The sequence below is a fragment of the Scardinius erythrophthalmus genome, assembly GCF_964197995.2.
Source record: "Scardinius erythrophthalmus genome assembly, chromosome: 5".
Taxonomy (NCBI): Eukaryota; Metazoa; Chordata; class Actinopteri; order Cypriniformes; family Leuciscidae; genus Scardinius; species Scardinius erythrophthalmus.
The window spans coordinates 51470053-51495523 of record NC_138225.1 but is presented as its reverse complement, the minus strand read 5'-3'; the positions used below and the strand labels follow the sequence as shown (position 1 = coordinate 51495523).

Here is a 25471-nt window from a genome sequence, read left to right as displayed (position 1 = left end):
GCTTGAAGCAAGTGCGCAGCTTCTGAACTCACTCTCGTCTCCGTCTGTGCTGTATAGCGCGGAGGGCGACGAGCGAATTGAAGCGAATAGCCGTGTTTTATAGTTTTCAGCACCCATTCTGACGCGCCCTGAATCGCTTCCCATGCTTCCGCATGCATAGCTAGGGGTCGAATGGTCTCTGGGCTCAGATCGCCGCGCTGCGCGGGATGGGGAGCCTGTATCAGAGAGAAAGGCGCGGCGCGCGCGCCGCTGGTGCTCGAACACGGGGGCTGGTAAACAGTATTGGCCGACTGTACAGCGTTCAGTAGCTCGGTCCCATCGGATGGAGCGTGATTTGCTGTCAAACATCCCAGGCGTGAGAGTGGCGTGGGGATTATAATGTCTACAAGTGAGTGTGCGTGCTCGTGAGCGGGCGCAGGGTTTACACTTATGACACGGCCAGTGTTTGGGAGCTTTAGAGGGTCCGTGACCCAAGGTAACTGGCTGGCAGAGCGAGCAGCGGGTAGGTGTGAGCACAAGGTTGTGGGCACATTTTCTACACTTAATACTCGAGCGGCTTGCGACCGCTTCATGAGAGAGCGCTCTGTACGCGTTACCATGGGGACCCTGTTTGTGTGAAGCAGTGAGCACATGGGAGTGGGCACATTTTCTACACTTATAACACCCTCGGCTTGAGCCGCTGTTGCCCGGGGTAACCGAGTGGCAGAGCGAGTTACAGGTAGATGTGAGCACAGAGTTGTGGGCACATTTACTACACTTATTACTCGAGCGGCGTGTGACCGCTTTATGAGAGAGCGCTCTGAACGCGTTACCATGGGGACCGTGTTTGTGTGAAGCAGTGAGCACGTGGGAGTGGGCACATTTTCTACACTTACAACACCTTCGGCCGGAGCCGGAAAGCCCGAATTTACACTCTTTCTGAGATTTATTTGGGCCGCCGTAAAAACGGCGTTTGTGTGCAGGCGAGCGAGTGGTATTACTGGCTCGTTGGCTGCGGTGTAAGCTGCTGCAGTAGCCTGCACTGAGGGGACTGACAGAGCTGGGCGTTTTGATGGCGGTCCGGCCGCAGCGGGACTCAGCCATCTCTTCCTCCCTGCGGGTGCTAGGAGGACTTCGCGGGCTCAGACTTCAGCGTTATCTTGGGACGCGGACCCCGGGGGGGGCGGCGGTCTGTGACGGCTGGTCGAGCGCGACCTAGGGCGGCCGCCCTGGCGTCGCTGCGAAGTGGTTGGTGGCCGAGACGAGCGCTGTGTGGAGCTGCGCGCAGGAGGCTGAGCTTGAGAGCGGCCTGCGGCTGGGCTAGAGCGGCGAGGCAGGAAGAGATTCATAGCCTGCGACGCCTTCTGCACTTCAGAGAAGCGGTCCACAATCCCGCTGACCGCAGGGCCGAAGAGGCCGGTGGGCGAGAGCGGGGCGTTGAGGAAAACAGCGCGTTCTGACTCACTCATATCCGCCAGCGTCAACCATAAGTGTCTGTCGATGACGGTGAGCGCGGCCATAGATCTGCCGATGGCTTGTGCAGCGGTCTTGGTAGCACGGAGCGAAAGGTCCGTCGCGCTGCGCAGATCTGTTAAGGCTGTATGATCCGAGCCCTTCTCGTCCAATTCGCGGAGGAGGTCGGCTTGCAGGATCTGAAGAACAGCCATCGAGTGCAGGGCAGAAGCAGCTTGGCCGGAGGCGGCGAATGCGCGGCCGGCGAGAGCTGATGTGGTCCTGCAGGCTTTAGACGGCAGGGCAGACTTTGAGCGCCATCTAGCAGACGGCGGGCAAAGGTGCGTTGCCACCGCTTCCTCAACGGAAGGGATGCCGGTATATAGCCTTTCTCGGCGGCCCCGTCCACCTGGGAGAGAGCCGAGGAGACAGACGAGCGGAGTCTAGCGGAGAAGGGCGCGCTCCACGACTTCGATAGCTCCTGGTGGAGCTCAGGCAGGAAGGGTGCTGACCTAGAGGCTGGCGCTTGGCGGCGGCTAGGCAGAAAACACCCGTCGAGTCGGTTAGGCGCGGGCTCCTTGGGTGGGGACCAGTCCAATCCCAGTCGGTCGACCGCTTTGGTGAGGAGGCGGATAAGCTCCGCGTCGACACTGGAGCGGGACCTGCCAGACTCAGGAGTCGAGGAGGCGGAGCGGTGAGAGCCCGACCACTCCTCGCTGTCCGAAGCAAGCAGAGAGCAGCTGTCAGCGGCGTTATCTGCTTCATCCCCTGAGGCGACGGCAGTGCGGGCAGTAGCCGGCCGCTGCGCGTCGGTGAAGGGCGGGGGAGAAGGAGAAAGCGAGGCTCGCGGGAGGGGCTCCGGCGAGCGCTCAGCTATAACCACCGGCTCGGGAGGCCTCTGAGAGCGGCGTTTCTTCTTACGCGGCCCTGAAGAGGCAGCCGGGGAAGGTGGAGGATCGTCAAACATGGCGAGTCGAGCCCGCAGGGTCGACATCGGCAAGTCCTCACACTGTTCGCAGCCGCCCGAGGAGAGGGCGCGGGCTGCGTGGTCGAAGCCCAGGCAGAGAGCGCAAACCACGTGGCGGTCTCCATCGCTGAGCGGGGCTCTGCACGAGCCACAGGATGAGCGAGGCATTTGCAACAACGCCTCGCGCTCTTTTAGATGCAAAAGTGTGTCGCGGGGCGAACACACAAACACATACAACACAGAGCAGTAAAGGATATGATCGCCGGATAGCGAAGCAGGCAGGGAAAGCTGAAGGCGGCGAAGGCGGCCGGCGTCCTCAGGCTGAGATCCTCGGCGTGCTGGTCGCTTGTTTTGACGGCGGCTTCCTCAGAGAGCAGCGATGCGAAGAGCTTCGCTGAAAAGACAGAAATCAGAGAAGCAGCCTCCGAGCCCTGTTTATATATGCTAAGCCACACCCCTTTTCGCGGGCTGTGACGCATTAAGCGCGCCAAGCGCGCTCATTGGTCGTGACGTCCCGCCAAGGGCTCAGCGGTAGGCTGCTGCAGTTGCCGCAGGGCAGCCAATGGGCACGCTAGTTAGCTTGCCCTAGGTCTGCAGGCTGCCGCACTGCGTTGACAAGATTATAAAAATTAAGGATAATTTTTGGCTTCAGTATCTCGAGAAAGAAAGGCTTTCCCATAGCGTAAGCAACTACGCAATACGAGAGAACCTCTCGTAAGAGAACAACACAGCTGAACATGGGAAACCAGTTGCAAATTGTGCATCATTTCACATTATGTTTCACTTATTCCAGACAGTAACAACTTCGAACTTTGGGAATGGAAATACCTTCTGACCTTCACAAACATCAGCTCCATTTGGAGGTTGCACACACTGCCCATTATTGCATCATCCACACACAGTTATCAGAGAGCCTAGCGCCACGGGACAAAAGAGGAGCCAGGACTGTTTGTGTGTGTCTTTTCAATTTAATAAAGACAAACTTGACTCTTCTTTAATAAACTTTTGGACCACTACACACATTTCACATGTGATTACTCTCTGGTGTTTCCTTTTTCCGTCCCCACTCCAACAACATACAACAATAGTTCCTATTGTTACAAGAACAGTGGTTTACATGCAGGCAAATAATCCATATAGTAATCAGATTGAAGGCTCAATCGGACTGAAAAGTCTTCATGTAAACACTTATACTCGATCCAAATGAGCTCAATTTGCATTAAAAGGGGTAGTGTAGACCTGAAATAATCAAAATAGGAAAGAAATAAGCATGTAAATACTTCAATCCGATTTTTTAAAAGGGATAGTTCACCCAAAAATGAATTTTCTCACCCTCAAGCCTTCCTAGGTGTATATGACTTTCTTTTTAAGATGAATACAATCGGAGTTATTTAAAAAAAAAAAATCCTGCCTCTTCCAAGCTTATAATGGCAGTGAATAGAGGAATAGATTTTGAAGCCCAAAAAAGTGCATCCATCCATGACAAAAGTAATCCACATGTCCTGAATGTGAGGTACTGTGCAATTGCTAAAGTTTTGTTTGGAATAGAGTGGCTACAGGGACGACATTTTTTATAGGCCAAAACCTGTAAACGAATGAGCATTTTAGCACTTCCGCTTCCACTGTGCCGAAGTCAATGGGTTTTTTTTTTTATGGGTTTTTGGTTAAATGCTTGAAATAAGGTCTGTGGTGAACACAAGCTCAAGAAATTTTCACGTTTTATTCTATGATATAAAATTGATGTTGCTAACAAGTGGCTAAATGGGTCAAAAGAGTATGTCGGGGACATTAAACATCATCGCACCGAACAGATAAACTCACTCACCAGTCGCTTTCACAGCCTCATTGTGTTTTTAGTCACGCTCTTACAAACTATTCTAACCCAAACTTTAAGGAAAATGTTATAAAATAAAGACTGGAAGAGTTGTTGGAAGCCTAATGATGACGTTGAAGTGTATGGTGTAGTTCGTTAATAGCCTACATTTATCTTTTGACTAACGTGAGTTATCCTGTGAGAAGAACATGAGACGCAGGTCAGGATGTCATCAGAGCCAGGAAGTAAATACTTAAATAAGCGCTACTGGATTATGTCCAGAAGAGAGAGAAATAGAAATGCATGGACACGTGGAAAGGCCAAGGCATTTTAAATTTCACATGTACAATGAGGCCACCAGACTCTAGATTGATGTTTTATTCTCTTTGAAACCACATAAAGATAACATCAAATGACAACATCACATTAAAACGGAGATGTCTTACACTGTGTCTACACCAAGTTTTGTTTATAAAATAAAAACAAAAATGACTCATGTAATAATTGAATTGCAAAAAATATAGTACTTATGGTTTAAAATATGGTAAATGAATGGGAAGCATCACTTTTACAATTAAAATACTGTAAAATTGCAACATGGGGACATGCACGTGTAGGGGTGTGCATGTGCTAGACTCCCCAAATGTCTTTGGTTCCCGAGCATCCAATCAGGATGCGGTGTGACGTGGGCGGAGCATGGATGCATGGGAATGCGAACATTTGTCTTCTCTCACACGAGGGGCAAGCGCACTCACTCACTATATGGAGGGGGGTTTGATCCAGTGTCATACACTCACCGCCTCGAAGGGCCTCTAAAGCCTGTGGAAATGGCCCCTCCCTTGGAGTACTCTTATGTAATATGTGCATTGTGCACAACTTCTGATTAGATACTTGTGTTTTTTAACATTTAAAGTAGCATTAGGCTACTGTCAAATTCAAAGTACTGTTCAAAGTAAAGCTTTCTAACCATATCAAATTATGGCTTTGAATAAGTGCATTTGCTATTTATATCCAAAATAGATCCATTCAGCTCTAAAATCCGATGAGTCTCATTGAAGGTATTTGTCAAATTGCCAAAATGTACATACCTGAGATACCTGACACTGCAACTGAAATCCAAGTTAGTACAGGCTATAAGCAGCCCACAGGCTAACCAGGGCTGCCACTCCCTGATACTACTGACACCTTTTAAAGGGATAGTTCACCCAAAAATGAAAAGTCTGTCATTAATTACTCGCCCTCATGTCGTTCCAAACCCGTAAGACTTTCGTTCATCTTCAGAACACAAATGCAGATCTTTTTGATACAAATCTGAGAGATTTCTGTCCCTCCATTGACAGCTACGCAACTACCACTTTAACGCTTCAAAAAGTTCATAAAGAGATTGTAAAACTAATCCAATTTTCTGAAGAGACTCGATTGCTTTAAGTGATGAACAGAATTGAATTTAGGCGTTTGTTCACAATTAAATATTGATCAGCGAGCATAAACAGAAGCTCAAACGTGATGCGTAACAAGAGAATGAACCCAATTGGTTCTCGCACGTCAAGCGAACACGTTTGAGCTTCCGTTGACCACAACTGATGTGCGAGTTGATGAATGTTTATGTGAATAGAAGCCCAAATTCAATCTGTTCATCATGTAAAGCAATTGAGCCTCTTTAGAAAATTTGGACTAAACCGCTCAATTCATATGGATTAGTTTTACGTTCTCTTTATTAACTTTTTGAAGCGTCAAAGTGATAGTTGCGTAGCTGTCAAATGGAGGGACAGAAATTGGTCAAATTTTCTTCATTTGAGTTCTGAAGATGAACGAAAGTCTTACGGGTTGTGAACGACACAAGGGTGAGTAATTAATGCCAGACTTTTCATTTTTGGGTGATCTATCCCTTTAAGATTACACAACATAGCTTTTTTGCTAAAAAAAATATATAATGCTATTAAAAAGAAGGTGCAAACACCCTGCCAGGATTAATTATTGTGGGAAATTGCACATATATATGCTGCATTCCCACTATGTCATAATTATGGGACGAAAACCTGTGGTCTATATAGAGTCAGAAATGTCCTTAAAGAGCTTTCCTGTGGTGAGTTACCATTCATAAAGTCTTTGCTGACAAGCTGAATGAATGAAACTACAGAAGCAGCCAAAGAAACATGTATTTTTGCACATGATGTAAACATAGTGCACACTGCCATCATCTGTCCATATGACAGAATGAACAATTCATCCTGCAATCTAAAACAATAACACATCTGTACACTGTTGGAATACAATTACAAAAATAAAAATCTACCTGTACAATGAAATGAAGTGATGAAAAAAAGAAAGACAGAAAGAAAAAAAGAAACATATAGGTAATTTCTGTTTGCAGAACATCATGAGCACCAACATAGAAAAACATATTTATATCAATATTTCAATATAAATACATATGGGCATGAAAGGAAAAGGCAGATATCCAAATGCATGGATATAAATATCAGAGGATTGAGGACCTCAATATCATTCTTTAAACTTTGTCAGCTATTTCCAGTACCATCTACATGAACTACATCACAGCAGAAGTAAGGCTTCATTTTCGACCTGATTTCCATGTTGATTTAGCCTAAATCATATCTTAAACATTCTCATCTGAAAGCCTATTAGATAAAATACAGACTAATTGGACATAGTGAGGCAATGTAGACCTTGTGGTTATAAAATCGCTCACAAAACGAGTGCAAGAAAGTCACCTCGGGTGTAAAAAGAGCCATGGTCAACACTTCAAGATCCAGAGCGCTTAACATTTGTCCAACGTCTGGTCCAAGTGTGAAGTGAGGAGTGACGCAAGGATTCCCATTTCCAGTTCAAAGAACAATTCAGCTCCTATTTTCTGTGTATTACTGAAACACATATTATTTAAGATCAAACGAGTTCATGCTTAACAGTGTCTTTTCTCTTTACGGTTAGAGTCCACTCATATTCACATATTAGGATACATGGCATCTCCATGATATTTATGAATGCTGCATGCTTGGTGCCGTCATACAGAAATGCAGTTCAGTCTCAATTCTGGCTCAACAGTGTCTCAGCGTCATCTTCGCTCATATTTAAATAAGCTTTTCTCTTCGTCTCAGCATTTGTCACACCGCTTGCCCATTTCCAGCCCCACACGAGCCAACAGCGCCGCCCTCATGGCCGAGTCCAGAACGTTCTTCTCCGCCACTCTTTCCACAATAACTTCTGGCTTGTCCTCCTGGTTGAAAAAAAAAATTAAATCTTTGTTTTTTGCTTTAACACATACATTAAAGGGGTGGTATAATGCCCTTTTCACAAGATGTAAAATAAGTCTCTGATGTCTCCAGAGTGTGTATGTGAAGTTTTAGCTCAAAATACTCCACAGATATTTTTATATAGCATGTTCAAATTGTCACTTTTTGAGGGTTAGCATAACGCATCGTTTTTGTGTCTGTCCCTTAAAATGCAAATGAGCTGCTGCTCCCGGCACAGGGGGCGGAGCTACAACAGCTTGTGTCCTTTTACCTCACACAGACATGCACTGATTATTTCAAAAAACTTTTAGCCTTTTATGTTCAAACCGGAGTCAGACAATGATGGAGAGACTCAAGAAGTGGCAACATGTAGAAGCAACAGGACATTTCTGAATGGTTAGTTGGTGAATTTATGAAGCTTATGTCTAGTTATCTTCTAGTCACTAGCCGCGTTTCCACTGTCGGGCCAGGGCCGGGCCAGGGCTTTAAAACGGGCCGTGCTGGGCCAATAGCACCGGGCATGCGTTTCCACTGTCGGGCCAGAAGCTCCACAGCGCTTCACTAAAACACGCCCGTAACACGCCTCTCTGGGACAACGTCACACTAACCCATCATTTCACCAACAAATGGAAGTTTTATCAGAAAACTAATCAGAAATCACTGGAAACAGCGTTGAAAACAAACACGATAAAAGCGGCCGTTTGCTAGCTTTTTTTTGTTTGTTTGTTTTGCAGCTACTTGAATATTTAAAACCCAAGCATCGATGTTTTACCACAGGTTTACAATAAAAAGTGATACATTGATCATAATGAATTAAATTTATGTAAAAATTGCACATTAGTCACTCAGAAATAAATTACCGTTAGGTCTATTTCACAAAAGAAAGAGGACACACTTACTTTTTCAGTCGCGTCTGTTTCTTTATCTGGTAACTTAGTTACAGGACATATTTACATCACATTTAGAAAAAATGATACTTTCTACAAATATATGCCATACGACCTGAGGAGCTTTAGCACTCTCTCGACTCCCATACAGATATTTTCAGTCAGAGAAACAGAGGAAGCTCCCGAAAAAAAAAGGTACTTTATTTTTTGATAGTCCGTTTAAAGAGACGAGACGTAGGCTATGACAGATAAAATAAAAACTGTGATAGCCTTTAAGATTGGTCTGATTTCTTCAAGCGTTCGCTATGTTTTTTTTTTTTACTATGCGTATCTTCAAGCGTTTACTATGTTTACTATGGTAACGGCTAGCGCGCATAGTCTTTTGCATCACAAACAGAAGGCATTCAAACATGAACGCGATTTAAATTATTTTATTTTTAAGTCTTAAATGCTGACAGAATCATCCGGCGCTGCCGTCTCCCAACGGTAAACTCCTCCTCTGTTGGTAACCACTCCTCTAGCCCGAGCTGGCCCGCTTTGGCCCAAGGTATTCGACGGGCCAGAAATCCTGGCCGTTGGCCCCGAGTAAGCCCCGGAAGTGACAGTGGAAACGCGACTGGCCCTGGCACGCACTAGCACGGCCCGGCCCTGGCCCGACAGTGGAAACGCGGCTACTGATTAGCATATTCTGTCTTGATAATCTATGAATCGTGTTCAGGGGGCGGGGTTTATGTAAATTCAAGGGTTGGTGATGTCACTAACCCGGGAGGAATGTGGTGTAGTCTCTACAAGCCATTTGTTGTAGACGTTTAAATTTCTTTAAAAGCAAATATCTCCCTTTGATTTGAACTTTTGAGCGTCGTAACTTTGCAGATGTTGTTTATGCTCAAACAGCAACATTACACACTAACTAAAGTTAGAAAAGTGAAATCATAATCAACCACCCCTTTAACAACTAACAATAACAAAAGACTTTAAGACCAGTCAATATATATAGCGCTTTTCACAATATTCACTATTTCAAAGCAGCTTTACAGAAAATCATGATGTTAATGTTTATAAAATCTTTAAAGGGGTCATATTCTTTCCTTTTATGAAGTCTTGATTTTGTTTTTGGGGTGTACTAGACTATGTGTGTTCATGCTTGATTGTTCAAAACACATTATTTTTCACGTATTTTACATTATTACAGCACCTCTCTCCCCAGTCTGGCCCGAATGCTTCGGTTTTAGTTCATGTTTCCATGAAGCCCCTCCGTCCTAAATACGAAATGTGCTGTGATTGGTTAGCTGGCCTAGTGTGTTGTGATTGGCACCGCATGTTTGGGAAATGTCACGCCCCTTACCATAACCGCAAGTTTCTTCTGCTCAGATGTAAATATTAAGGATGGCATCAATTTCAAACCAATTTACAAGCATGGATTTACAAGCATGGATTTCACAGGACTTTGCACCTTGGAACCTATTTCAAGGTTTGCGTTCTTGAGACACCAGGCACTGTTGTTGTGTGAATGAGCGGCCGGAGTGCGTTGAGTGTTTTCTGTTAGAACGGTGTCATGTTAGCGGCCCCTAAGTTAATAACTAATGATCTTCGCAACGGAAGTGAATCATTCAAAACTAACTCTAGCTGGACAATAACTTTATTCTAGAGCTGCTGTAAAGACAAAACAATATCCATTACTTTAATTTCCTATTATCACAGTAAAGCTGCTTTGAAACTGTCTATATTGTTAAAAGCGCTGTATATTGTATATATATACAATAATTGGAAATGTTAATAGAAAGCGCAACTAGAACTAATAAGACATAATTACAAGTTGTGATCCATAAACAACAGATAATGTTTTGGCTCATGGGTGCTTTTTTTTTTTTTTTTTTTTTTTTACTTTTTATTGATCAAAGTATTCTAAAAAAGTATCACAGGTTATGAAAAAATATTAATCAGCAGAACTGTTTCCAACTTTGATAATGAATCATCATATAAGAATGATTTCTAAAGGATCATGTGATAGACTGGAGTAATGATCCTGAAAATTCAGCTTTGCATCACAGAAATAAATGATCATTTAAAGTATAATAAATTGAAAACCAATTATTTTAAATTGTAATAATATATCACAATATTACATTTTTTTCTGTATTTTTTATCAAATAAATGCAGGCTTGATGAGCAGAAGAAACTTCTTTCAAAAACATTAAAAATAGTAATGTTTCCAAACTTTTGGCCTGTACTGTATATATATATATATATATATATATATATACAGTGAGGAAAATAAGTATTTGAACACCCTGCTATTTTGCAAGTTCTCCCACTTGGAAATCATGGAGGGGTCTGAAATTGTCATCATAGGTGCATGTCCACTGTGAGAGACATAATCTAAAAAAAAAAATCCAGAAATCACAATGTATGATTTTTTAACTATTTATTTGAATGATACAGCTGCAAATAAGTATTTGAACACCTGTCTATCAGCTAGAATTCTGACCCTCAAAGACCTGTTAGTCTGCCTTTAAAATGTCCACCTCCACTCCATTTATTATCCTAAATTAGATGCACCTGTTTGAGGTCGTTAGCTGCATAAAGACACCTGTCCACCCCATACAATCAGTAAGAATCCAACTACTAACATGGCCAAGACCAAAGAGCTGTCCAAAGACACTAGAGACTAAATTGTACACCTCCACAAGGCTGGAAAGGGCTACGGGGAAATTGCCAAGCAGCTTGGTGAAAAAAGGTCCACTGTTGGAGCAATCATTAGAAAATGGAAAAAGCTAAACATGACTGTCAATCTCCCTCGGACTGGGGCTCTATGCAAGATCTCACCTCGTGGGGTCTCAATGATCCTAAGAAAGGTGAGAAATCAGCCCAGAACTACACGGGAGGAGCTGGTCAATGACCTGAAAAGAGCTGGGACCACCGTTTCCAAGGTTACTGTTGGTAATACACTAAGACGTCATGGTTTGAAATCATGCATGGCACGGAAGGTTCCCCTGCTTAAACCAGCACATGTCAAGGCCCGTCTTAAGTTTGCCAATGACCATTTGGATGATCCAGAGGAGTCATGGGAGAAAGTCATGTGGTCAGATGAGACCAAAATAGAACTTTTTGGTCATAATTCCACTAAACGTGTTTGGAGGAAGAAGAATGATGAGTACCATCCCAAGAACACCATCCCTACTGTGAAGCATGGGGGTGGTAGCATCATGCTTTGGGGGTGTTTTTCTGCACATGGGACAGGGCGACTGCACTGTATTAAGGAGAGGATGACCGGGGCCATGTATTGCGAGATTTTGGGGAACAACCTCCTTCCCTCAGTTAGAGCATTGAAGATGGGTCGAGGCTGGGTCTTCCAACATGACAATGACCCGAAGCACACAGCCAGGATAACCAAGCAGTGACTCTGTAAGAAGCATATCAAGGTTCTGGCGTGGCCTAGCCAGTCTCCAGACCTAAACCCAATAGAGAATCTTTGGAGGAAGCTCAAACTCCGTGTTTCTCAGCGACAGCCCAGAAACCTGACTGATCTAGAGAAGATCTGTGTGGAGGAGTGGGCCAAAATCCCTCCTGCAGTGTGTGCAAACCTGGTGAAAAACTACAGGAAACGTTTGACCTCTGTAATTGCAAACAAAGGCTAATGTACCAAATATTAACATTGATTTTCTCAGGTGTTCAAATACTTATTTGCAGCTGTATCATACAAATAAATAGTTAAAAAATCATACATTGTGATTTCTGGATTTTTTTTTTTAGATTATGTCTCTCACAGTGGACATGCACCTACGATGACAATTTCAGACCCCTCCATGATTTCCAAGTGGGAGAACTTGCAAAATAGCAGGGTGTTCAAATACTTATTTTCCTCACTGTATATGTATATATATATATATATATATATATATATATATATATATATATATATATATATATATATATATATATATATATATATATATATATATATATATATATAGCTGTGCAATAATACAGTATACAAAGAATAATCTATTTTATAAAATAAATACAGATTGTTTATGGATAAGATACTCCGGTAGCTTGAAAACTCTTCGTAGCCTGTGATGCATTAAAATCTCAATGCAAACCTTGTGAACGATGAGCGATGTAATTTGCCCGTTGTCAGCTTGATAATCGAGCCAGAATAACTCTGTGCCGGTGTTCTCCTGCTCTGTGCCCGAGCTGCTCTCATTCCAGTCCTCTGCCTCGGCATTCACACCAGGTTCAGATCCATCTGAAATAAACCAGGTGTCCAAAAACACGAGCCCAGCAGCACAAAAAAATATTTTGTCAATTTTAATTATTTAAAAGCCATTTTGCCAACCTGGCCCATTATATTCACAATTATAAATGCTTATTTAGCTGGTTATTATTTAGTTTACTCTTGGTGCATTAGTTAAAGGGTTAGTTCACCCTCATGTCGTTCCAAACCTGTAAGACTTCATTTTCAGAACACGAATAAAGATCTTTTCGATGAAATCTGAGAGCTTTCTGTCCCTCCATTGACAGCTACGCAACTACCACTTTCAAGGCCCATAAAGTTAGTAAAGACATCATTAAAGTAATCCATGTGACTCCAGTGGATTAACCTCAATTTTATGAAGTGATACGAGTCTTTGTTTGCGCAAAAACACATAATTTACCCCTTCATTTACGAAATATGAATCTCCAATGCTCGTTCACTGCTCGAAATTATGTATTTTTGCACAGACAAAGTGCTTGAGTCGCTTCATAAAACTGAGGTTAGACCACAATGAGTCACATGGATTACTTTAATGATATTTTTACTACCTTTATGAGGCTTGAAAGTGGTAGTTGTGTAGCTGTCAAATGGAGGAACAGAAAGCTCTCAGATTTCATCAAAAAGATCTTCATTCGTGTTCCGAAGATGAACGAAAGTCTCACAGGTTTGAAAGGACATGAGGGCGAGTAATTAATGACAGAATTTTAATATTTTGGGTGATCTAACCTTTTCATTTTATTAATGTTTTTTTTTTTTTTTTAAGTTAACAAGCAAAAATGCAAAGAAAGCACTTCTGCGGTTTTGATTTTCCAAAACTGTCAATTTTCCTTTTGTATGAGAAGCAATTTTGGCACTGTGTTGATCCCCACTGGATCCTACAACAAAACCACACTTTATATTGTAAAATAATAATGAAAGAAACTCTTTCTGCCTTTGTAGCTTACTCTGATGGCGTGGATGGTAGACCTGGCGGTCGGGTCTTCGTGGACGGCGAGGGGTGGTGGTGTGTCTACGCCTCTGTTTCTCCTGGGCCTGTTTTACCTCTCTGTCATAATCATCCCTGTAGAAAGATAAAAAAAATATATATATATCACATATTTAAATTTTAATGAGGGCAAGTAAGACACTGCCCAGAAGATCAGCAGCCTTAAAGCTCATTCGAATGGAAAATTTCGTACAGAATTCTAACAGAAAAAAACTAAACATACAAGAAAATGTCATCTACTTTCCAATATCACTATTATTATTATTCCTTTAAGTAAAATGCCCTGTATTAGCAATTGCGATAATCACAATTCTGACATTATTTCTCACAATTCTGAGTATTTAACTTGCAATTCTGACCTTTTTTTCAGAATTGTGAGATATAAACTCGCATTTATGGGTAATTGCGACTTTTTACCTCACAATTCTGACTTTTTTTTTGCAACTGCACAATTGCTTGCAATTCTGACTTCTGAGTTTATACTTTATTTCTCATAATAATGGGGTATAAACTTGGAATTGCAAGAAAAAGTTAGAATTGTAAGATAAAATAAAAGATGCAATTACCTTTTTTTTATTGTTTACCCTGTGACACAAACAAGCTGCCATACTGTAGGACTGCAAAAGGAATTTAATGGAAATCTTACAGGATTTTTAAAACTCATACAACTCCCCCTTTAATTTCCAGTAGCAAGACAGTATCTCAATCTAATACACGTGGAGTTATGATAAAGAATATATAGTATAATCTCCAATGTTTAATTATATTATAAAATCCAGTGGGGCTATAATATATTATACTGTACATAGGAAAGTCACGTTTTTCTCAATTTAATTCAAAGATTCTTATTGAATCCCATTAGGACTGGATTCATATTATGAAAGAACGTCCAACAGAAATCATTTAGATATTCCTTGTCATTTTAAGCTTTCGAAATACATGTTTATAGTTTTCAGATAAGTCAGGCTACAATGAAAACTAGCTACTACAACTGACTGTAATTGTGTGTAAGAGAGAGAGACCTGGCGATCTGATTCCTCCTGATGTGCTTCAGGAACCCGTGGCTCATGTCCAGTCGACCACCGGGCTTGTATTTAACACTCTCCCCCTCTGCATCACACATAACCTCCATGGTTCTGCACTGTTTATTAAATTACTCTCAAAATAAATTCATTTTTAGCTTATTAAACATTGCATCTCCGATCACCGGGGCCGAGAACTGCAGATATAAAAAGAAAACGTTGGCCAATAAAAACTAAACTCCTAGCTGTCGAGTTTGTTTTTTCCACAGTTTCGCTTGTATATTGCTCTTTTTTCAAAATCCAGTAGCGCGTATTTTTGTTTCATAAAGTAAATCCATCATGCAATAGAAAGTGGCAAGTCAAGAAAGTACAGTACAGGTCGTGTCCAGTGTTTGTTATTCGCATCGACCCCGAGTTAACGTGCTCTTGGCCACCCCATTTTAGAGCGGAAGTGGAAGCGGGATATTTGTAACGCTCGCTGAATGCGTGCGACGAGTGTTCATTCAACAGTGTGTTGACTTGAATTTATTTGTTATTACACGTAAAATGATTGCAGGCGTGAAGCGGGAGAGGGACGTTGATGAAGACGAAGAGGAAGGTATGTCTGAAGCGTTTATTTGCTTGAAGTTGGTTTAAATGTGGAGGCCTCTGTCTGTTTTTAACGTAGCTGCTAAAATAACATTACTCAATTACAGTTATTCGTTTAATAATAGGCATGCGAAAACCTACTAATCAAACGGTTTATCTTCAGGAGAGCGTATGTTTATGTTCTCACGTGTGCAAAAGGTGTAATGCACAGGAACACTGATGATAATATCTGTTTAATATCTGCTTTGATGTCATGTCATGTATTGTAAATCTCCTTAATAGAAACTTGCATGTTTGGGTTTCATCAACGTGGAACTGTAAACAACATGATTTTAATATGTGGTGTTTGTTTACTTTCAGAAGTGCGTGTGAAAATCGGTCGTGGTCATGTTGAAGATCGCAGAAGCCGCCATTGTCCATATCTGGACACAATCAATAGGTTCATTAATATGACTGACGAAATATGATGTTTATTATTGTAACCCATGTTGCTCTTCTGCTATAACACTCGCTCTTTTGTTTTGGTTTTTAGGAGTGTTTTGGATTTCGACTTCGAGAAGCTTTGCTCAATCTCTCTTTCACACATTAACGTCTATGCCTGTCTGATCTGTGGGAAATATTTCCAAGGTAATTTTTTTTTTACAATATATGATTTTCATATCTGTTGACCAGTGGAAGATGATGAAATCTTATTTCCGCCATGGCAAAGAAAAATACTTAATTGTGACTTTTTAGCTCACAAGTTTGTCTTTTTTTCACCTCGCAATTGTCTGTTTATAGCCAGCAATTCTGAATATGTTTATCATAATTGCAGGATATAAACTCATTTAGATATCAACTTGTGCAATTGCGAGGAAAAAAAAAGTCTGAATAGTGAGAAAGTCGCAATTACCTTTAGCTTTAGGCCTAGTTTCACAGACAGGGCTTAGATTAAGCCTGGAATCAGGATTAGGCCTTAGTTCAATTAGGACATTTAAGTAGCTTTTAAAAATGTGCCTAAAAAAAACATTACTGGTGTTTGTTTAAAGGAACACGCCGACTTTTTGGGACTTCAGCTTATTCACCGTATCCCAAGAGTTAGATAAGTCCACACATACCCTTCTCATCTCCATGCGTGCCGTAACTCTGTCTGACGCACCCACCGCTAGCCTAGCTTAGCACAAAGACTGGAGGTAAACGGCTCCAGCTAGCATACTGCTCCCAATAAGTGACAAAATAACGCCAACATTTCCTATTTACATGTTGTGATCTGTATCACTGCGTGTACAAATAACAAGGTCACATGAGACACAGCCATCTTCTAACCGTATACATACTGGGAACTATATTCTCAGAAGCCGAAGCACTGCTACTTCTGCGGAGTGATTTACTCCAACTCTGAGCGAACTCTCTGCTCCTCACCACGAGCAAATCACTCCGCAGAAGTAGCAGTGCTTCGCCTTCTGAGAATATAGTTCCCAGTATGTATATGGTTGGGGCACACACGGAGATGAGAAAGGGTATGTATGGACTTATCTAACTCTGGGGGATACGGTGAATAAGCTAAAGTCCCAAAAAGTCGGCATGTTCCTTTAAGACAAAACAATGACACTGACATTTTAAGATACGTCAGTGCAAGTTGCTTTCAGTTAAAATAGCAGTTTAGTCTGGGACTAGCTTAAGCCTTGTCTGTGAAACCAGGGCATTATAGTTTTATTCTGTGGCCGAAACAAGCTTCCATCCATCCATGGTCAACAGATAAAAAAATAATGAATTCTATGCAAAAACAAGCTTTCATACAATGAGGACATCTGTTTCTCTAAATGGAAATGCTTGCATGAGCTAAATAATCAAAGTGACTATGTACATTTGAAGAACACTGTTCAGGCTAATATTTTGGCTTATTTTGTCCCCGTCAGGTCGAGGTCAGAAGTCTCATGCGTACATCCACAGCGTTCAGTTCACACACCACGTTTTCCTGAATCTCCACACGTTAAAGTTCTACTGCCTGCCAGACAATTATGAGATCATTGACTCCTCATTAGAGGACATTACAGTGAGATACGGGTTTCCTTTCATCTGTTTATTGACAATATAATATTAAGATTTTATTCTACCATCTTTTTGAAAAGGGTAATTACAGTAAAATAAAAAGTTTGTCTTGTTAGTCTTGCACTGATTGTTCTAAATCTTTGATTCATTTCTTTATTTCAGTATGTGCTGAAACCCACGTTCACCAAGCCGCACATCTCTGGTTTGGATAAGCAGGGAAAGCTGTACAGAGCCTACGATGGCACCACATATTTGCCTGGAATTGTGGGTCTCAATAATATCAAGGCCAATGACTATGCTAATGTGGTTTTGCAGGTAAAATATGCATCATATTGAGTTTATAAATTTGTCAAAACTGTCTGTAATCCAAATGGATGGACATTTTATATGCAATTCAAATACATAAATCGTAAAGTCTTGGCACACCGAGTCCGAAATGTTCGTCTGTCATCCACCAAATGACGAATACTAAAAAACGCATACGAAAATTTCAGACTTCAGTGTGTAAGGTCCTTTAGGCTTAAATATTTTTTAATGTCACCACTTGTTTTCTCCTAAGGCGCTGTCAAACGTGCCCCCTTTGCGAAACTACTTCCTCGAGGAGGAAAACTATCGTGGAATTCGCCGGCCGCCGGGCGACATCATGTTTCTGTTGGTGCAGCGTTTTGGGGAGCTCATGCGCAAGCTGTGGAACCCGCGCAACTTCAAAGCCCACGTCTCGCCGCATGAAATGTTGCAGGCTGTGGTGTTATGCAGTAAAAAGAACTTTCAGATCACTAAGCAAGGTATATCACGACACACACTTCTGAATACCAATGCACTGCATCAGGGCTGGACTTTAACTTTTTTGCTCACCAGCCACTGTGGCGAGTGGTTTTCTAAAGTTACAAGCCACTCAGCATTTTCACTGGCCACAATTTTGACATTGATACCATGGGGAAAAACTGCTATATAGGTATTTTTAATATTAGCTCATAATTTGGCAGCCGGTATAATAGGCTGCTGTCACTTTAAGACCCGACGCGTGGATCCATTATCACAAAATCTGCCGGAATGAGTAAAATTATGCGCAATACGCACAATCCCACGGCGAAATTCAAGCCCTATGACACCAATAATATTCATCTGGAGCAAATGAAACAAGTGAGTGAGGAGAGGCGGGTTTGTGTGTCACTCGCTGTCGGAGAGATGAGAAAGCGAGAATGCACAGCTATAACTGTGTATCAGTTTCAGATATTTCAGTATCGTTATGTATTGAAAAAACTATATTTTTGACAACACTACATACATTGCACTTAGTTTATTATTTCAGATGCCTTTTTAAAAGACTTGAAAATTGAAAAATGTAAAGTATATAAAATTCAACCTGAAATTCACCCGCATTTGGTGGGTTGGCGGGTTAATAACAAGCCCTGTACTGCATACTGTGCTGTATATACAGTGCACTAGGTTAATGTTTTTCTTAAGCTGTTATCTTAGGTTCTAGGTTGCATGTTTAATTCAGAAAGTAGTAGGGCTGCACGATTTGGGGAAAATGTCATATTGCGATAATTGAGGTCAATATTGCGATTACGATTGCGATATGCAATATAATAAACAAATGGTTTCATGAGTCAACTTGCTTGGTTCTCAAGGAAAATAAATGCACACACAGATTAGTGATAATCAGCCTAAAGAAAAAAGTTCTTTAGTCAAGAGCAGTGAGTGTTTTTCTCTGTTCCCTTTGTTCTTTGATTAACTTTAGCGACGGATTTTTTTTATTGCATTTTAACAAGATCAAAACATAATTTACATACAAGAGTACATATAACCATACAACATGTCAGGGGTAAAGAAAAATAATAATAAAAAAAGAAAAGAAAAAAAAACTTTAGCGACAGATGTAATTAGTGGCTACTGTGTACTGTACCTTTAAAGGAGAACTCGGCAACTCTAGCGAACTCTAGTCACTTCTTCGCTGATTTTCCCTTTTGTTGTCGCATGTTTTCCCCACGAGCTCCCCCTACAGCTGTGGGGGGGGCGTATATTTCACAACACAGTCGTAAAAAACTCACTTGCGGCGGCCTCCTCCCCCTCTCTACCGCTGCTTATGTGCGTTTGTTTTGATCGGAGCAAGCCAACTGTATCGTGTGGAGCTTTGTCTACCGAGGTGGGTAATCTGGTAATACATCATACATGCGTGTGTGTTTATGTCGAATTGCCATAAAGCAATTTGTGTTTCGCGCTCGTTCTCGTTCTAGTTCTCGCTTCTCACGAGACTTCCAATTTCTATCTTGCCGGGACGGTAGTGAACAAGTTGCAAGGTTGGTTTTCCGCCTGGGAACGCTGGGGGGAGTGGGGAAAGTCACCAATATCACCAGAACAGGTTGTTTAACCATCCAAATGATTTCTAGACAGTTTTATTAAGTTAAAAAAGCTACCAAGTTCTCCTTTAAGACCAGCCACTGTCAGAGACGCGGATCTCACACGCGCCTCATTCTTTCACGAGTCATCAACTCTTCATGTTCATCATAAGACTACTCTTATGTTATGAAGACACTCGACAAAAATACATTTTGGCATAATTGTGTGTGTTATTATTCGTTCAAGCTCGAAAGAGAACTGTATTCTGTCATGCTGTTTTGTGCGCACACACGATATTAGGCGAGCAGGCACGTGCACACATAGACATCAAAGGGGGCTTGAGCACCTGCCCTTTTTATTCCTGGAGAGAAAGTGCCCTTTTTTCTGGGGTGCTTTTTTTTTTGAAAAATAATATATATTCCTGTTTGCGCACAGCTTCCCTGTCAAACAAATATATTTATTGAAGAATAGTATATCTAAATATCAGGTCAGGAGTTCTGAAGCGCTCCCTCTCTCTCTCTCTCTCGCTTATTACATGGCTACCTACCAAATAAATAAATAATTTGACACAAAATATTGATTTAAAAGGGAGTTTATTGATTTAAACCCGATTGTATTGCTTCCGCTAAAGAAAATAGTGCGCTCTGTCTCTACGGTTAGAATCCTGTGAGTCCATAGCAACGCTCTGTTTTTCATGGCAACGGTCTCTTATACTCCGCACAGCGGTCTGTTATCAAGAAATAACAGACCGCATTCTACATTGGAATTCAACCAAGCCATGTAATAAAATAAGTTAGTAATAAAATAAGCATATATCACCACCAGGTGATATGCTTTAGTTATTTTGTTTATCCTATTTACCTGCATTGCCCTGTCAATTAGATGCAAATGTGCGCATTTTAACTAGTTGACGCCTAATTTGCATACAGAACATCCCCAGTTAATGACTTACATCAAGAGTCTTTCCCCCTGAAATTTAGAAATCTAAATTGGTGAATTTAGAAGAAATCTACAGATGCAAACAGATGGAGGATACACTCTAAAAAATTTAGTAAATCTGAGTAACTGCATCTGGTACATTAATAAATAAAACTGAGTAGAAATAAGTTAACATTAAACATTAAAAATAACAATATTTATAAATTAACTTTTTATTTATGAGTAATTTAACTTTTTTTATTTCCTCTAAACCTTTATAAAATAGTATTCCATACAACCACAAATACATACATGACATTGGCTTTTATTGAATTTTTACTCAATTATTTTGGTAAGTTTAATTCAAACAATCAAGTAAGATTTTCAGAGATTTTATTAAGTTAGTAAAGTTAAATATTTCTGTAATATTTACTAAGCCACAGAATATTTTTAGAGTGTAGTAGGTTTAAAACAAACTCCATCTAAATGTGGATTTTGAAGGTTTTATTTGATAATGATGATACAGTCCTCCCTCAAATGTGAATGTCAGTCGCCATCAGTTATTGTGTGTGTGTGTGTGTACATGCATAGCAGTAATAATATTAATGTGTTGATTTTAAAGTGTTATGTATTCTGATAACACCAAAATAATTAAAATGATGTAGTGCCTTGTGCAAAAATAAACAAATTATTAGTAAAACATGCCCCTCTGCTTGATGCAGTTATTCTAAATATATACTTGAAACTAGTAGCATAGAAAATGTGTTCAAAACATGCACATTGTGGAATGGTTTCCTTTGCTGCTCTATAAACCTAGTGAATACTAGGAGACCATGGTTTCTGTGTGAACTGATTATTTTGTAGACATCTTTTGAAAATGAAACAATTGCGTGAGTTTGAGGAAGATAAAATTAATTAACTTTTTTAATTAATTTTTTAAAAAGGAAGTCAGAGTTGCGTTAATATATATACTTTTTTGTTTAAAAAAAGAAAAAAAAAAATACATAATTATGAGAAGTGCCCTTTATTTCACTTGAGCCCCTGCCCCTCAAAATGTCTGTGCACGTCCCTGAGCGCGAGTCTTTCTGTGTGTCACAGTCAGGATTCACAGGCAGCGCGTTCATTTTGGCATACATGTGTTGTTCGTTCTACCGCGAAAGAGAACTTGATACTGGCGCGCGTCTATCTGTTAGTGTGTGTGTGTCAGGAGGACATTCACAGGCAGCTCGTTCTTTTATGTCTTATCGCGCATGAATGGTTTAAAAGCATTTGCATTAATAAGTGCGTTAACAGCTCTAATTTGTTTATTTAATATAAAATCGCAGCATTTTGCGTCATATAATCGCGTAGGCTTGACATCGCGATTGCGATACGATTAATCGTGCAGCACTAGAAAGTAGTGTAGTAGCATTGGGAAGAAGTCTGCCGTGGATCTCGCAAAAGTGCAGGCTTGGCAAAAGTGCGCATCAAGGGTGTATCGACTGCGAATAGTGCTCGTAAGCACCCCTCTGACACCTAAAATGGCAAATGGGACACCCTACGTTCTCGTGGACTTAACGGACACGTGCACGCAGCAGCCATTGTAAGTCCACAAGACCGAAAGTGCATTTGAAGTGTGCCATTTTGGACAGGACCTAAGTCCCTTAAAGCCTGTTCACTCGGCAGACATATTTGCAAGACCTCCGGCATCCAGCTAATTCAGGCATCCAAGACCAAGTCCCACATGAATGGGGGAATCCTGAACTCTCAAAAACTCCTTGCCACACTCACAATAAAATAACATTTAAATCAGCAACAATATCTGACATGAACTATCCCATAAATGTTGTTTCTTATGCTCATATGACTTTAGAAATGCTTATTTTTGAGGCTAGATGTGCATGTGCAGTCCTAAGTCTCAGAACAAAGACTGTTTTTATAGCAACCAGAGCTTCTAATGGCAGAGCTGCAGTGATGCGATGACTTTATCAATCAGCGATTGGATCTTTTATTTAGAAGGCGGGATTTATTACACCATATTGCGCATTGCATTTTCTCCCATTTATATATAAGTAATATGAGTGCGGCGTCTTTGTATGTGTAAAGTTAGTGTGGTAGAATGCTCAAACAGTAGTCTGTCATTCTCCTAAAACAGGACCATGCAGTTTTTAAACCGGTGTTGTGCTCTTTGTCCTCTAGGGGACGCTGTTGACTTTCTCTCCTGGTTCCTGAATGCATTGCATGGTGCTCTTGGTGGGACAAAGAAGAAATCATGTGAGTTTTGTTTTGTGTGTTTCTGATTGACATTATAGGAGTGTGTTTGTGCTAGTTTTTCTTCTCACCTGTAATCTTCATAAGTACTGGGTGAAATCATTTTTCTCTTCTGTCTACAGCCATACTTGCCAAGGTGTTTCAGGGGTCCATGCGAATCTTCTCAAAGAAGCTTCCCCATCCAGACTTGGTAGGTTTCTGATTTGTGCTTGCTAAAACCATTTAAAGGGGTGGTTGATTATGATTTCACTTTTCTACCTTTAGTTAGTGTGTAATGTTGCTGTTTGAGCATAAACAACATCTGCAAAGTTACGACGCTCAAAGTTCAAAGCAAAGGGAGATATTTGCTTTTAAAGAAATATTTTTTTAAGGACTACAACAAACGGCTGGTAGAGACTACACCACATTACGTCTGGGTTAATGACATCACCAACCCTAAAATGTACATAAACCCCGCCCCCAGAACACGATTTAAAGATTATCAAGACAGAATATGCTAATCAATGACCAGAAGATAACTACACATAAGATGCATAAACATGCAACTAATCATTCAGAAATGTCCTGTTGCTTCTACATGTTGTCACTTCTTCTTGAGTCTCTCCATAATTGTCTGACTCCGGTTTGAACATAAAAGGCTAAACGTTTTTTAAATTTTCAGTGCATGCGTGTGTGAGGTAAAAGGACACAAGCTGTTGAAGCTCCGCCCCCTGTGCCGGGAGCAGCAGCTCATTTGCATTTAAAGGGACACACACAAAAACAGTGTGTTTTTGTTCACCCTCAAAAAGTGACAATTTTAACATTCTGTATAAAAGTATCTGTGGGGTATTTTGAGCTAAAACTTCACATACACACTCTGGGGACATCAGAGACTTATTTTACATCTTGTGAAAAGGGCATTATACCACCGCTTTAAACAGTTTAGAAGGCCTTTCTATATTTTTTATTGATACATGAGAGTATGGTCATGGGATTGTTGTGAACATTGAACAATAACGCTTGTGCTGGTGTCCCATCCGTCTTTAGAAGGAGGACAGAAAAAATGCTCTATTTGCAATGTCAGATTAGATAAATGATTTATTGTTGTCCTTGTTTTCTCAGCCTCCTGAAGAGAAAGAAGCCCTTCTCCTTAAGGAGGAGTACCAGGAGAAGATGTCGGAGTCCACCTTCCTCTACCTGACCCTTGACCTGCCCACCGCACCGCTCTACAAAGATGAGAAGGAGCAGCTCATCATTCCTCAGGTTCCTCTCTTCAACATCCTGGGCAAGTTCAATGGAAACACCGAGAAGGTTTGGATTTACTTTCAGATTTTGTATTATTTATTGTTTATAATAATTATTTGTCATAAAGCCTTTATATATAATGCATATATAAGTATTTTTAATGCATTAATTATGCATTATAATTTATTGTATGGTCTCATGAATTATTGTATCCACAGTTATGATACATTACAAAACATTATAAAATATATCTATTCATTTTTACACTTTTAGTAAGTATAATGCATTGAAACACACGATGAACAACCAATTTCAGATGTAAGAAGTAATCTGCAAATATCGCCATGGCTTTTAACTTTGGTTACAATTATTTATAAAAAATATAATACGTTGTTCATCTTTATAATGCATTGTATAAGGCTTTAAGTAAAGTGTTACTAAAATCATTTTCCTTAAAGCTGAAATTAATAAAAAATAGAAATGTTGCCTCCCCCCCATTTTTCGATTAAATTGAAGTGCTAGAATTACAAAAACTGAAAAATAAATAAAAAACAGAAATAAATATATAAAAAAACTAATGAAAATGATAAAAAGCACATAAATTACTAAAAATCAAACTAAAAAACAAACCATTAATAAATACTATAATAATCAATGCTAAACTAACACCAGAAGAGCCTTTTGGCTATTTTTCAAAATGTTTTTAATGATATTTTCATGGGAAAACAACCAGCAGACATAAATCACCTGATGCGTTTTTTGTAAATGATACAATATACATAGCTTTATTTTTGAATTTGGTATTTAGCTTTATTATTATTTTTGGTTACACTTTAACTAATGTTAACAAATGAGACCTTATTGCAATGTATTATCTAGCATGAACTAACCATGAGTAATACATTTGTTACAGTATTTATTAATCCTTTTTAACGTTCAGCTGTTTGTTTGTTTATTTTAGTTCAGTGCATTAACTAATGTTAACAAATACAACTTTTGATTTTAATAATTTAGTAAATGTTAAAATAAACATGAACTAAGATGAATTAATGCTGTAGAATTATTAATTCTTAGTTCATGTTAACTAAAGTAGTTAACTGATGAAACCTTATTGTTGAATGTTATTATTTTAAATAACATTTTAAATGTTAATTTTTTTTTTTATATTATGCTTTTTATATAATTTATATCTTTATCCACAAATGTTCAAGCACTAGTCCTGCAATATGTTTTTGTGAAGAAAATGCCTGATATTGAATATGCCACTTAGTTTACGGCCAATTATATACAATGAACTTTTTTGACGTTTTTGTCACAGGAGTACAAGACCTACAAAGAGAACTTTCTGAAGAAGTTCCAGCTCACCAAACTTCCCCCATACCTTATCTTCTGCATCAAACGATTCACAAAGAACAACTTCTTCATTGAAAAGAACCCAACCATCGTCAACTTCCCCATCACGTATGTGGCCGGCGCCGGCTCCGGATATATTTAGATTAC

At 40.3% G+C, this 25471-nt stretch overlaps 2 protein-coding genes across 2 annotated transcripts in view; one reads left to right on the top strand and one right to left on the bottom strand.

Moving 5' to 3' along the window:
- Window positions 1-6352: 6352 nt before the first annotated feature.
- Window positions 6353-15118, bottom strand: cUnh2orf68 (chromosome Un C2orf68 homolog). The gene is made up of 4 exons (XM_081365267.1): window positions 14618-15118; window positions 13555-13670; window positions 12456-12601; window positions 6353-7449 (listed from the first exon to the last, which is right to left on the bottom strand). Exons 1-4 carry the CDS (start codon window positions 14725-14727, stop codon window positions 7327-7329), a joined length of 495 nt encoding a protein of 164 aa, XP_081221393.1. The 5' UTR covers window positions 14728-15118; the 3' UTR covers window positions 6353-7326.
- The window catches only part of usp39 (ubiquitin specific peptidase 39), a 15763-nt gene continuing 5310 nt past the window's right edge, over window positions 15019-25471 (top strand). The window contains exons 1-10 of the mRNA XM_081365265.1: window positions 15019-15215; window positions 15566-15644; window positions 15738-15832; window positions 17104-17240; window positions 17399-17551; window positions 17796-18021; window positions 22676-22750; window positions 22870-22937; window positions 23849-24037; window positions 25290-25432. Of these exons, the coding sequence (XP_081221391.1) occupies window positions 15164-15215; window positions 15566-15644; window positions 15738-15832; window positions 17104-17240; window positions 17399-17551; window positions 17796-18021; window positions 22676-22750; window positions 22870-22937; window positions 23849-24037; window positions 25290-25432 (1217 nt within the window). The 5' untranslated portion in view covers window positions 15019-15163. The remainder of the gene's footprint in view (window positions 15216-15565; window positions 15645-15737; window positions 15833-17103; window positions 17241-17398; window positions 17552-17795; window positions 18022-22675; window positions 22751-22869; window positions 22938-23848; window positions 24038-25289; window positions 25433-25471) is intronic.